Source organism: Monodon monoceros, unplaced genomic scaffold (assembly GCF_005190385.1).
Source record: "Monodon monoceros isolate NGI ecotype Baffin Bay Population unplaced genomic scaffold, NGI_Narwhal_1 Super_Scaffold_11, whole genome shotgun sequence".
Taxonomy (NCBI): Eukaryota; Metazoa; Chordata; class Mammalia; order Artiodactyla; family Monodontidae; genus Monodon; species Monodon monoceros.
The window spans coordinates 985289-997926 of NW_021703767.1; the positions used below are offsets into that span (position 1 = coordinate 985289).

Sequence of the window (12638 nt, forward strand, 5' to 3'; positions counted from 1 at the left end):
CACAGGGCTTTCTGGGCAGGAAACAGAGCCACTAGCACCTGCCCGGGCGGTTGGGGGCCCCACTCGGCACCCGGGAGGCCTCTCCCCAGGCCTCTCCTCTTGCCTAAATGGGCCAGGTCCACCCCCTGGTCTGATTCGGGCCAGGAGGGCAGCACAGGCACCGAGGCTCTGGGGGAGAGGCGGGTGGGGGGAGAGTCTGGGCACCAGGCTGTCGTAAACTTTTTAAAAAATACACTCTTTGGCTTCTTTTTATTTCTGGAGGATTACATGAAACGTGAACCATACAGGAAAGTGTCCCAGCCAGGTCCCCGCCCTGGGTGCCAGCAGAGGCTCCCTGCGCGGGCCAGGGGCGTGTCCGCTCCCCTGCCTGCCGCCTGACTCTTCTCCGGCCCTCTGTCTGTGCGTCCATCTGTCCATGGCGCCAGCAGAGGCCCTACTTGGAGGAGGAGGTCATGAAGCTGTTCTCGATGCAGAGGACGATGAAGGCGTTGTAGCAGCTCGCCGCTTTCTGCTCCAGCAGCCGGCCCGCCAGCAGCGAGGAGGCCTGGCCCGTGGCTGCCCTGGCCTCGGTCCGCCACGTCTCGCAGTAGCTCTCCGTCAGCCGGCGCCCGCTGGGGTCCGAGCCGTGCCACAAGCTCTTCTGGGGCCTGCAGGAGGCAGCGGCCGTCAGTCTCAGCGGGGGCCACCCCCACCCCACGCTGGAGGCCGCCCCAGGCAGGACAGGGCACCTCCCAAAGGCGGAGGTTTGGCGGGATGCGGGGGCCGCTGGGAGGGCAGGGACTCGGGTGGCCGGGAGTCAGGCCAAGCTCGTCTTGGGTGCTCAGCCTCCCAGGTCACACCCCGTCCTGCTGCTGCTTTTGGGGGCACAGCCTGGCCAGCAGCGCCCAGTGACCTCGAGGGCTGACCCTTCGGGGCCTGGCTGGGCCTGGCTTCGAGGGCCCGTGCTTCGTAAAGCCCATCTCGGTGCGGCCTCCTCGCTGGGAACGAGGCGCAGGCCTGGAGCCCACAGCCCTGCCCGAGGCTCCCACACGGGCCGGAGCACGGCCCTGGGCAGTGCTCCTCGGTGAGGGCAGGGACGCGGGCTCGTCTGAGCCCCTGAGCCCCCGAGAGTTGGGGAACAGGGGCCTCACACCTGCAAGCAGGGGCACGATGGGCGTGAAGCCGACCTGAGGGCAAGCTAGCGACTTCTGTCAGCGTGTCAGGTAGGCACGCGTGTTCTCCGCCCCAGAGGTTCCACGCTGAGGAATTTATAGAAGTAATTCGCTGTGATGTCTATGTGACAGACAGAGGGGGCTGGAGCCTGTCTCCCCAGCAGGAAGTTGGGGGCACTTGCCCGGGGAAGCAGGCCAGGTGAGGGTGTTTCAGGTAACACCGCAAACGACGCTCTACTCTTCCTCCTGTGCTTTTGGATTTGGGGAGTTTTAAGCCGCGAGCGTGTTCCAGGATTGGGTCAGCCTGGAGGCTCAAAGCCAGGAGCGTCGCCCCTTTGCTCAGGGCTCTTGCATCCAGAGAGGCCCCAAGCTGCTGTGCCCACACAGCGGACCTACCAGGCGGGGTGCTGTAGGACGTCTCTGCCGTCGAAAGAGAAGATGCGGGCACCGGGCTTCAGCTGGCCCTCGGAGCCCGAGAACAAGGCCTCCCAGCTGGGAGACAGCACCTCATCCTGCGGAGGGAAGCGGGGTCATCCCGTCTCTGGTTATCTCCTGCCAGAGGGACAAGCGGCCGAGGGGGTCTCGGCAATGCCCACGCCTGCCCAAGGGGTCTCCCGCCCTCTCCCAGGAACGCGGGGCACCCGCCCCCAGCCCTGGACCCTGGGCCAGAGCGAGTCCACCGCCTTTGGCCCCAGGGAACACCGGCGCTCGGCGCATCCAGAGAGCACGTGGTTCCGTTCGCGGAAGGAGCCATGGAATACATCCCCGTGGAGAGCACCAGTGCAGGGACATCCAGCCCTGGACTGACACCTGAGTGGTGAGGGCCCGAGGGACCAGGCCACCTCCGGAAGCTGGTGATGCACCAGCGCGCCTGGCAGGCGGGGGCAGGGGTCGGGGGCCACGTGGGGCCTCCATGGGGTGCCCGGTGGTCCTCAGGGGCGAGACCTGCCCAGCGCCCACCCGACGCCCGGGCCCGGCCCAGGTTGGGGCGCGCACGCACTCTGAGGTTGACGACGGGCAGGGTGGCGCGGTCTGCGCGACGCACGATGCTGTAGAGGTCCTGCAGCCGCGAGGACAGGAAGGCGCGGAAGGTGCCCGCCAGCCCCGCGGCGCGCGCCTGCTGGAAGCACTGGAAGTCGGCGCCGCGGATGCCGCGCAGGCCTCCCGACTGTGGGCTGTTGAGCGCGACCAGGTGGAGCTGCGGGTGGAGCCGCGTGTCAGCCCTGGTGGCCCACGTCTTCGCGGCCCCCCCACCCCAGCCGACCCCGGTGGGTCTCTGGGATGCAAGCAGGGTGAACCCCGGGGCAGCGGCGGGGAGGGGGGAGGGGGATGGGGGAGGGGAGGGCGGGTCCCAGCCCCAGCCCCAGCCCCAGCACCCTCCCCGGCTGCTCTGGGCTCTAGACTCTCCACCCCCAGCGCCGCCCGGGGTGGTCACTCACCACCGGCTGGAAGTCGTGGTGAGTGTGGGCGGGTGAGGCTGTGGGGGTTGCCGGCCGGTGGTGTGCGTAGGCGCCGGGGTGCGGGGCCCCAGGGTAGGGCTGGGCGTGTGTCAAGCGCGGGGCGCTGGCCAGGATGTCGTCGGCCCGCCAGGACCGCGCTGTGGGGTGGGGAGGCTCCCGGCGGGGGTACGGGTTGCCCTCGTGCAGCTGCACCACGGGGGGCTGCAAAGCGGCCACCTCGTTGTCCTGCAGGCGGAGAGGCAGACAGCGCCGTGGGGCCGGGCCTCCTGCACCCGCGGGTCCCGCTACCCGGCCCTGCACGCCCTTCATCTGCACCCGGCTGTGCTCTTGGGCCGGCGACGCCGGACTGGAGGTGGCGAGCTGGACCCGGGGGCGCCCAGCGTGTCGGGCCACAGCCGGCCTGGTGACACCTCAGTCGGGCTGGGTGGCCCTCTGCTCAAGCCCCCGGGTCCATCACCCTCAGGAGCCAGCTCCTCCCTGTGGCCCTGGGCACCCTCGGGCCGACCGCATCTCCCTGACCTCCCCCTGCTGCAGCCGTGGTACCAGCAGCCCCTTAAGCCTCTGCCCGGTTCCTACCTCCGACGGTGACCTCGACCTCCAAACGCCAGCCCCTGTGCCCCACCCGCTTCCCAATTCCGTCCCTTTCCCACAGCATCCAGCACCTTCGGACACCCGTTACCTGAATACCTGGTACCTGGTACCTACTACCCGGTAGTGCGTCTAAAGCAATCATAAGTTATAGAATGAGCGCATGTGTCTCTCTGCGATGCTTATATAATTGTATGTCATTGCCTAGTCACCTACTGCCCTTACTGCCCGCCTCCCCAACACGATGTCACCTCCGCGGGGCGGGGGCTTTGCCTATTTCAGGTACAGCTGTCCCCGCGCCTAGAACAGCACCTGGGACTAGGTGCTGTGTGAGAGAAGGGACTCCCCGAGCCTGGCGTCGGGACAGACCAGCCCACACTGAACCCGGACCCCCGAGACCTAGCACGAAGCCCCCACTCTTGAGCCGTCTAAGAGGCCATGACTTCTACTCAGAGGAGCCACCGCCTGGGGGATGTGACCCCTACTTAGGGAGACTGGAATATCCTGGGCACCCTCCCGCCTGCCCCCCTCCTTCCTTCTCCCCCCACAGCCTGAAGGGTCTGTCCCCGTGCCCAGCCCTCTGGACAAGGGCAGACAGACAAGGACTCAGAGGAGCCCGTCGCCTGGGGAGGGTGATGAGCACGGTCTGCACCCCCTTCCCCGGCTGCACCCCTGTCCACCGGTTCCCCCGAGATGGTCGTGGGAAGAAGGGACGCTCCTTACCGTCCCGCGGGGAAGGGGCGTGCGGGCCTCCAGCTGGAAGAAAACAGGGGGTCACCCCAGGACCTCTGACCCAGCCAGCGCCACTCGCCCTGGCCGCCCCCCACACCAGGGAAGGCCGGCATGGCTGCGTCCCAGTGCCCCCCACCCGGTGCCCGGCACACGATAAGCATATCTGTTAGTTTAGAAACAGAGTCACTTCTGTGTGAACCTAAAACTGCCACAGAGCAGCTTCTAATAAAACAGAGAAGTGGAGGGAAGCGGGTGAGAATGGAGGACGGCTGGCAGCATGTCCACGAGCCCCGCCCGACTGGTCCCGCCGCTCGCCAGGCGCCGGGGCCCCCTGCAACGCAGGTCCTCTGCCTCCCGTCTTCTGTGTACCCTTCGCCCCAAAAGCAAAGTGGGAAGTCCCCCCACCGCGTGCAGGGATCGCCCTGTTCAGAACTCACCAGAACCTTCCGGAACCCGTTCCGGACCCGGACGTACAGCTCCTCTCTGTCGGCCACGTAGATGAGCCAGCCCTCCGGCACTGCGGGCACCTGGTCCAGCAGGGTCTGGTACGTGGCCCAGACCCTCACCTGCTGGAAGCCCAGCCCAATGGGGTCCCCTGTGCACAGGGGGCCTCTGGGCTCATGGGGAGGGTTGGGGGCTGCGACAGTCTGAAGACCTACATGGCCGCCTCCTTGCCAGGCTGGCCCCATGAGCGCCACGGGGAGACCTCAGCCCCCGAGTGCCTGGGCCACTGCAGCCTCTGCACAGCAGACCCGCCCTCAGGGACCTTCTCAACGCCCCTCCTTCGTCCTCCTCCCCTGCCCATCTCAGACCCCAGCCACGCCTGGGTCCCCCACTTCTGCTTTGGAAACCTCGTCTCAGGGCTCTTGGCGCTGGGGTACCCACCCACATGCCTCCAAAGGGAAGGGCAGCAGGGCAGTGAGGGTCCGACAGGTCAGGAACAGGGTGGCGCTTACCCCTGAGGAGGTGCCCATGGATCCGGGCGGTCCTGGGGGCCCAGGTGGGCCTGGGGGGCCAGGAACACTGATAGCTACAAGAGAGAAGCCAGAGGTGGGAACAGTGGCCCTTCCTGGATGAGGCTGGAGCCCAGGGCCCACTCTCCACCCGACTTACTCTGCCTGTAAGGGCCAGGAAAGGATGGGGGTCCCGGGGGCCCTGGAGGTCCAGGGGGCCCAGGAGGCCCCTGGCGTCCCTCATAGCCGATGCCAGGGGGTCCCTGAGGTCCAGGAGGGCCAGGCTGGCCCTGGATGCTCTCTCCCTTGGGCCCCTAGCGTGGAAGACAAAACACAGGGCGCTGTCACCTATGTCCCCAGGCTGGGGACAAGCAAGCTTGAAGGTCCTGGCTGCATCGGCCACGAGCCCCTGCAGGGAGCATGGCCCCCAGGCCCCCGTCCCCCCACCGCCCACGCGGGGCCTGGGAAACCCAGCCTTCCCACCCCGTGTGTCCCGCACTGGGACGGGGCCCTGGGACGTAGACGAGGACAGCCACCCACAGAGGTGCAGCCCCGAGGGCCCCCAGCCCTCCTCCACTCCTAGATGGAAGCTGGGGCCCACGGTCCCCCAGACGCTTTCAGGACAGAAGGTCTCCCTGAGGGGATTTGCTGGAGAACAGCGCCAGCAGGAGAAAGGAGGATCAGATGCCCAATCCGGGAGAGCAGCCGCTACGCACCCACCAGGCTTCCCTCGTGGGTGCCCCGCAATCGGGCAAGGAATCGGGAGGGGGATGCTCGGGGCCCAGGCCGCAGGGTGGACCTGCCCTAGGCCCCAGGGACGCAAGCTCTGGTACAGGACGGGCCTGGGCCCGTGTGTGGCACCCACAGACGGCTGGGGTCAGACTCACCGGAATCCCCGGGTAGCCTGGCGGGCCGGGGGGGCCAGGCACGCTAGAGCCGAAGAACCCGCCGCCCCCGGGCTCGCCCCTTTCTCCTTTCTGCCCGGCGGCCCCTTGGTCGCCCTTCTCCCCCTGTGGATGGAAAAGCTTGTCGGGACAGCCCCGTTCCCGGTGGCGCGCAGGGAGGGGCGGGCGCCGACCCCCAGAGGCCCACGGTGAAGCTTCTGCGGCCCAGGCCTGGCCAGCCCGACAGGACGGGGCTCGGCCTCCCACTGCGTCAACTGAATTCCCAAAAAACCGAGCCAGGGGTGCGCGTCCCGGGTGGTGCCCTCTGGGGCCCCGTGTGGGGGGCAGCATGAGGACCAGGGGTCACCCACCTTCATCTCAGCGCCCAAGTGGAGGAGGTCCAACGGGAACTGCCCTACGGGGGGGGTAGAGTTTGGGGGGGTCCAGTGAGGTGCTGTCTTCCTGCCTGGTCCACCCGTCCCCCCGCCCTCGAATTTCCCTGAGTCTCCTCTGTCTAGTTTCTGTATTTCTGTGGAGAGATCCCCTGCATGTTTTGTTACACTTATTCCCAGTCACTTGATATTTTTTGGTGTTTCTGTTCACGGTGCCTTTTTCCCTTCAGTTTTTATCACTGACACACAGCACCGCAGACGGTCAAGGGGGACCGCTAAACGACGACTTACCGTTAGCTGGGAAATGACCACCATAGGGCGTTTAGTCAACAGCCACCACCTCACAGAGACACACACACAAAGGAAAAAACATGCTTTTCCCTCGCGTCGAGGGCTTTTCTCTCTTCGCACCTTCAAGTACACTGGGCAGGGGTGTTGGCCATAGCCGCGTGCCCCCAGATGCTGTGTCCTGGAACTGGATGTTGGTACCTTCGACCCCCTTCACCCACCCTGCATCCCACCTCTGGCAACCAACCTGATCTTTTTCTAAATGGAGCCTTTTAAAGGTTTCATTTAGTCTATGACCGGCCAGCGATTGTTGTGAACTGCCCCTGTGACTTTGGTAAATTCACTCATTAATTCTGACGCTTTATCTGCACATCGCTTTGGTTGTTGGCATTCACAAAGGTGTCCTCGTGAGAACAGCGGGTTTATTTCTTCCTGTGCTTGTTTCTCTTCCTGCCCCCGCACCCGGGCTGGGCCCCGTGCCGGCGACAACCGGCCACCCCCTGTGGCCCCGACCCGCCACTGCGGATGGTGGAGAGAGGGTGCCCGCTCTTTCCAGAGCACGGGGGTGCCATCTTCAATGTCTCCTGCTGTCTCTTTCCCTCATCAGTCCCTCGAGGGGAGTATTATTAGTCTTTTCAAAGAACTAACGTCTGAGTTCTTAGCATTCGTGATGCTTCCTCTTACGTACATTTTTTTTTTTTTCCCATTCACTGCATCTCCCATCTGTTTTCTGGGAGTTAAATCTATTTGTTTTCTAACTTCCTGGGCTGGATGCTTGAAGCGCAGGCTACTTAAGGCTGTGACCTTGTAGACAAGGAGCTGACAAGACCCTCGCTCCTTCTGGGTGGGAAAGCGACCTTGGCTTACCCTTCTCCTGTGGCCTTTCCCCTGGAAACCTGATAAAGGTGGGGGTCAGACCCCCAGGGTGAAGTGATGCCTGCTAAGTGAACCGTGGGCCTGGGGGGCTGGGGGAGCCCCAGATCTGGGCTCCGCCACGGCTGCTCCGGGAAACCCACGCCCGCCCAGGGCCACAAGGCTCATGTTCACGGCCCGGATCTCCTGTCCTGGGTCCCTCCTCAGAGCGGGGTGACCCCACCGCCACCGCGGGCCACGGAGTGAGGGCCGAGAATCCCAACCCCGGCCCTGGCTGCACCCTTGCCCCTCAGACACATCCTTGTCCTTCAGCTCCAGGGTTTCCAGTTCTCACCATGGCCTCTCCTCCCCGCAGGTGCCCTGCCCGGTTGTGTCTTTGATGCTCCCTCGAGGGGAGACAGGCCTGAGGGACTTGCTGTGTGCCCGGCGTGGGCCTGTGGCCTCCCATGTTGGTGCTGGGATTGGGGGCCAGGTTGTCACCTGCTGTTCTGACCTTCCGCCTCCCAACTGACCCGGTTTTTTTTTTTGCTTTTCACATCTTGAAGCTATGTTGTTACCGGCATAGAAATTTAGAATCGCTGTACTTTCCTGCCAGGTTTACCCCATTATCATTATGGAGTTTAAAAAAATTTGGCAGTACTTCCTGCTCTAAAATACACTTGTCTGATTTCTCACGAGCACACACACACGGCTCCCTTCTCACCAGACTCCCACCCCCTTCCCCCTCAGCTCTCACGTCCTTACACTTGGGGGTGTCTCTTGTAAGCAGCTCAGCTCCGTCTTTAGACAGTAGAGTGGACCCACCCACTGAACATACGTGCCAACGGCTCTGAGTTTAATCAACTTCACTCCCTGTTTCCTGTTCCTCCACGTGTCCCGAGTTCCTCTTCTCCTTTCCTGCCGTCTTCGGGTCGGGTTTTTCCTACGCTGTTCTCCCTTCCTGCTCGGTTATCAGGGGCACGTTCCCTCCTGTTCTTGGCTGGACCCTGAGGTGACAGGTGCGTCCTTCACTTGGGTCTGATGTAACATCCTCGGGGCCAGGCTGGGGTCTCGGGGATGCGACCCCTCTGCGGCGGGGCCGAGCGGGGACGCGGGTCTCACTGGCCCTCCTGCTCTGCCTCCGTCCCCGTGTCATCAGCACCACCTCCTTCTCCCCAGCGGCCCTCGCGGCCCCCACCGAGGCTCGTGTCCTGAGAGGCCTTGCTGCCACTTGCTCTTCCTGTGCAAGACGGATGTCTTTACCGGATGCAAAATTCTAGGTGAGCGGTTACTTTCTTCCGACCTTTGGGACCCTGTGTGGTCTCTGGCTCCTCTCAACCCCGTGAGGAATCAGCTCATGGCTCGTGTTGACCCTTCGCGTGAAGGGCTCCTTGAACCTTTCCCGGTTTGGAAGCTCGGCCGTGACGCCTTCAAATGCTCTTCTGCCCCAGCCCCACCGCGTGTCCTCACCCGCATGCGTCTGACCTCCCTCAGTGTGTCCTGCAGACTCCGGGCTGACCCATCCCCTCCTCGGCTGTGTCCCGTCTGCCCGAAGTCGCACGGAATCCTCACGTCCAGAGGCTGCGGGTTTTCAGTCCCAGAATTAAACCCGACTCTGGCCCATGGGCTCCAGCTCTGTGCCGCCATCGCCTCTTCTCTACGTCTGGGCATCATCGTGGCGGCTAAGGCCAAGCCTGGAGACTCCTGTCAGTGCTGGCTGGTCGCTTGCCCGCTTGGGAATCCCAGGCCCTCAACGAGCTCACCTTCCTCAAGGGGAGGGTTTGCTTCTGCTTCCGGCAGCTCGTAGGGGAACCGCGAGCTTACGCAGACTCGGGCAGCGCCCGGGGGCCGTCTCTCCTGGCTTCTGCCTGGCCTGCGCGCGGCATCACATTTGTTCTCCTGTTTCATCAGCTAGGGTCCAGAGGCGGATCCTCGCCGCCCCAGGGCACAACCGAGGTGCTGGGAGTTCATCCCCTGGATGAGGCCCCCGCGATGCGCTGGGGGTGCCGGGTCTCCCCTGGGAGGTGCACACTGGGGCCCAGCCCTGCTCCTCAGCGAGTGGGGGGCTGGGACATCCTGCCTGGCCACCACCTCAGGCCCCTGTCCTTTCAGCCCCCAGCCCTGCCCCGAGACCGCGGGGCCAACCAGGCGTCCCGTCAGAGCCCCCTGAGCCCCGAGGGCCTCCTTCCTCCGGGAGCCGGGTGGGCGGGTGACCACACACAGCCCAAGGCCCCCAGAGCGCTCTCACCTGGTGGCCCGGGTGGGCCCACTTCTCCTTTGTCACCCTTCGGTCCAGAAGGCCCCTGGTGCCCTGGAGGAACAGAGACCCCAGTGCCTGTTACTAACGATGTGACAGAGGCGCCTGGGACAGGCCCTCCTGCCCACGCATGGCCCGACCCTGGCGGGCACTGTGTGCACTGAAGGCCTGGACCAGGGAGGGGGCAGCGCGTGAACCCAGGGACAGTCAGAGCAGGAGCTCGTGGCCCGCGGAAGTGCCCGGTGGTCGCACCCCAGGGGCTGCTCCCAGAGGCCACACCACTCCTGCAGGGAGGGGCTCGAACAAACAGCAGGCTTGGAAGGCCGGTGGGTGGCCGCTCGGTGTTCACTCCCATCCACGGCCGGCCCACCTGGAAGGCTGTGCTGGGAGGACCCAGGAGCCCAGCAAAGGGGGCCGTGATCAACCGGGACTGGGGGGCCTGGATCATCCAGCACCCCCGTGAGGGCCGCCCACACCCTGCTCCGAGCTGTGGCTGGAAGGGTGACCTGCCCTCCCCGAGGCCCCAGGACCCTCACCTGGCAGTCCCGGGGGTCCAGGGCGGCCAGACTCCACAAACGCCTGCAAAGAACAGGCCAAAGATGGCCGTTGAGGGAGACGCTCTGGAAACTGAGGCCGCCACCCACCCAAGGGTCTGCAAGGCCACACCCCCAAGCACCCCTGCCCCCCAAGACAGAGAAGCAGGGAGGGGGAGGGAGAGGACACAGGATTTGGAGTCAGGAGCCCCGGTCACGACATGACTGCCCCACGTGGTCACTTCACGTCACTGAGCCTTGTGAGGTAGGGGGTGTTCACCCCCCAGGACCCCAGGGCTCGTGCTCAGAAGCCCAGATCCAGAGAGCCCTCCCTCGACCTCACTTCCCCTGGGGGCTTGTCTTCCAACCAACGGCCCACCAGGTGCGGCCTACGAGGCAGGTGGGCCTGGGTCCCACCACCGCGCCCCTCCCAGAAGCCCCCCCGCCTGGGGCTCAGAGGCCGTGGCTCCGGCTGCCCTGCCTGGGGTTCAGCCCTCCCGGGTCAGCGGAGGGGAAAGGAAGCCAGTGCAGGGAAGAGCGTGAGGACGCAGTGGGAAGAGCAGGTGTCGTGGTGACTTACGTTGCTGTCATAGACAGGAGTCCCGGGAGGGCCTGGGGGCCCTGGGGGCCCAGGTGGGCCGGGCGGACCCTGCGTGGGGGGGGAGAGAAAGCCTGGTCAGTCCACACTGGACGTCGACACTGGCCAGGACAGCAGATGTGGGCAGGAGCGTCTCTGAGAACCACGGTGAAGTCAGAAAACATCAAATGGAGAAGGCGTCCAGTTTACTCTGTGGTCGTGGGTTCCGAGGACAGAGCTGTCCCCTTCCCGTTTCCAGAGCAGAGTCCTGCTCTAATCCTCCCACGGAGACGTGCGGGCGGCCGTCTGGGCTGGACACGACCTCGGACACGGCTCGTGTGGTTGCTGTCAGCTGGGTGAAGGTCGGTTCCGTTCATTCACCCGCTCGCAGAAAAAGGACAAGCGGCCGATTCAGGTAGTGTCAGAAGAGCCTTGTCTGAAAGCAACGGCTCACTCGCCAGAGGGCTGGCCTGAGTGATGAAGGTGCCAGGGGACAGGGTCCCGGGACCTCACGGGCACCTGCTCTCGGGCCCCTGGGCACCTGCGCCCCTACTCTGCGGCCGAGGAGAGAGGGCTGGCAGCGGAACAGAGGCGCAAGCTCAGGCCCACGAAGAAGCCGGATGCGCTGGACGCCTGACCAGGGCGCGCGCACAGCGGCTGGCGCTCCGCCTCTACAACTCAGAACCGCGGGGGGAATTCGAGAGCCCCCCGTCCTGCTCGACGGAAGTAGCCCGGTCCACCTCCATCTCAGAACTCTGCAAGACGCCGCCTCGTGTTCTGAGATTTCATGAAACCACTGCAAGGAGGAGGGAGCCCGAACGAAGACACGTGGTGACGGAAAACCCGGAAGACCCGCGGCCTGAGCCACTGCCCTCAGGGCCTGGCGTCGCTTGGCCAGGCCGCGTGGGAGGGGGTCCAGGAGAAAAGGCACCGGGTGCAGCCAGCGAGCCCACTGGGTGCCCAACGGGGTCAGAGGCGAGTCCTGCATCTCGATGGCACCGTTTCAGGTAGAGGTGATGACAGGGCCTCACCCGGGGACTTTACTGAACCCTCGGCTCCCGAGGCGGCAGTAACTACAGTGTGAAGGTGGTCAGAGCGAGAGCCCCACAGGCCAGAGGCGCCCACCCCAGAGCCCACGCGGCCTACAGGCCCTTCTGAGAAAACCACGCCAGGGCACTGTCCGGTGGCCTTGGCACGTGTGTGTGCGTGTGTGTGTGCACACGTGTGTTTGTGTGCACGGGGGTCTGCATGTCCGAGGGCCACGAGGCTGCTCAGAAGCCTCCCACAGGTGAGCTCTGGGACCCAAGCCACTGCGGCCAGGCCTCCTACCCCCGCCTGCCCCGCAGGACACTCACCCTCGCGCTGAATCCCACGCTGGCATCTCCCGGCTCCCCCTTCTCCCCTTTCAGTCCGTTCATACCGGGGCGCCCCTGGGGCAGAGCACGGTGGGTGGCAGCTGTGAGGGCTGGCCCAGCTGCTCCTGTCCCCACCCAGGGCCTTCTCGGGGGGCCCGTCCCTCTGCGGCCCAGGCTGCCCGCGAGCGGGGCTGGAGAGAGCCACGCTCTGGCGGGGGGGTCCCCAGGAGGAGGACAGCGGAGAGACTGCAGCCCACTCCCCTCCGGACCCATCGTCCACGGGCGCCTGGGCTGCTGTCCACACCCGGCACGAGACCCGGGGACTCACCGGCCGTCCAGGGAAGCCAATCTCTCCCTTGTGCCCGGGCCGCCCGTAGGGACCCTGTTGGGGGAGCCAGGTTTTAGGTGAGCCGTTACCGGCCCACTGCCCCGCGGTCTCCCTCCCGACACCTGCCCCGCATTTAGAGGCGCAGCTGGGACAGAAGCTCGGCTGCCACGCCTGCCCAGCAGCCAAGTAGGAGATGGTGCTCTGCACACACACGCACGTGCACTGCGGGGAAGCCTGGGCCTACTCACCGGGGGTCCTCGGAAGCCAGGCTCACCCTGAACAGAAAAC

At 65.2% G+C, this 12638-nt stretch overlaps 1 protein-coding gene across 9 annotated transcripts in view; it reads right to left on the reverse strand.

The window, feature by feature from the left end:
* Positions 1 to 232: 232 nt before the first annotated feature.
* Positions 233 to 12638, reverse strand: part of COL18A1 (collagen type XVIII alpha 1 chain) — a 94519-nt gene continuing 82113 nt past the window's right edge. For 4 of the 9 annotated variants that reach the window (XM_029214864.1, XM_029214859.1, XM_029214863.1 and 1 more), the window contains 16 exons: positions 12599 to 12625; positions 12351 to 12404; positions 12023 to 12097; positions 10671 to 10739; positions 10094 to 10136; positions 9549 to 9611; positions 6140 to 6183; positions 5772 to 5894; positions 5045 to 5198; positions 4888 to 4961; positions 4369 to 4500; positions 3923 to 3955; positions 2591 to 2836; positions 2152 to 2349; positions 1548 to 1663; positions 233 to 647 (listed from right to left, as the gene is read on the reverse strand). In XM_029214864.1, the coding sequence (XP_029070697.1) occupies positions 434 to 647; positions 1548 to 1663; positions 2152 to 2349; positions 2591 to 2836; positions 3923 to 3955; positions 4369 to 4500; positions 4888 to 4961; positions 5045 to 5198; positions 5772 to 5894; positions 6140 to 6183; positions 9549 to 9611; positions 10094 to 10136; positions 10671 to 10739; positions 12023 to 12097; positions 12351 to 12404; positions 12599 to 12625 (1665 nt within the window). In that variant the 3' untranslated portion in view covers positions 233 to 433. The remainder of the gene's footprint in view (positions 648 to 1547; positions 1664 to 2151; positions 2350 to 2590; positions 2837 to 3922; positions 3956 to 4368; positions 4501 to 4887; positions 4962 to 5044; positions 5199 to 5771; positions 5895 to 6139; positions 6184 to 9548; positions 9612 to 10093; positions 10137 to 10670; positions 10740 to 12022; positions 12098 to 12350; positions 12405 to 12598; positions 12626 to 12638) is intronic. The other 5 variants (XM_029214867.1, XM_029214866.1, XM_029214860.1 and 2 more) reach the window with 3 other exon arrangements.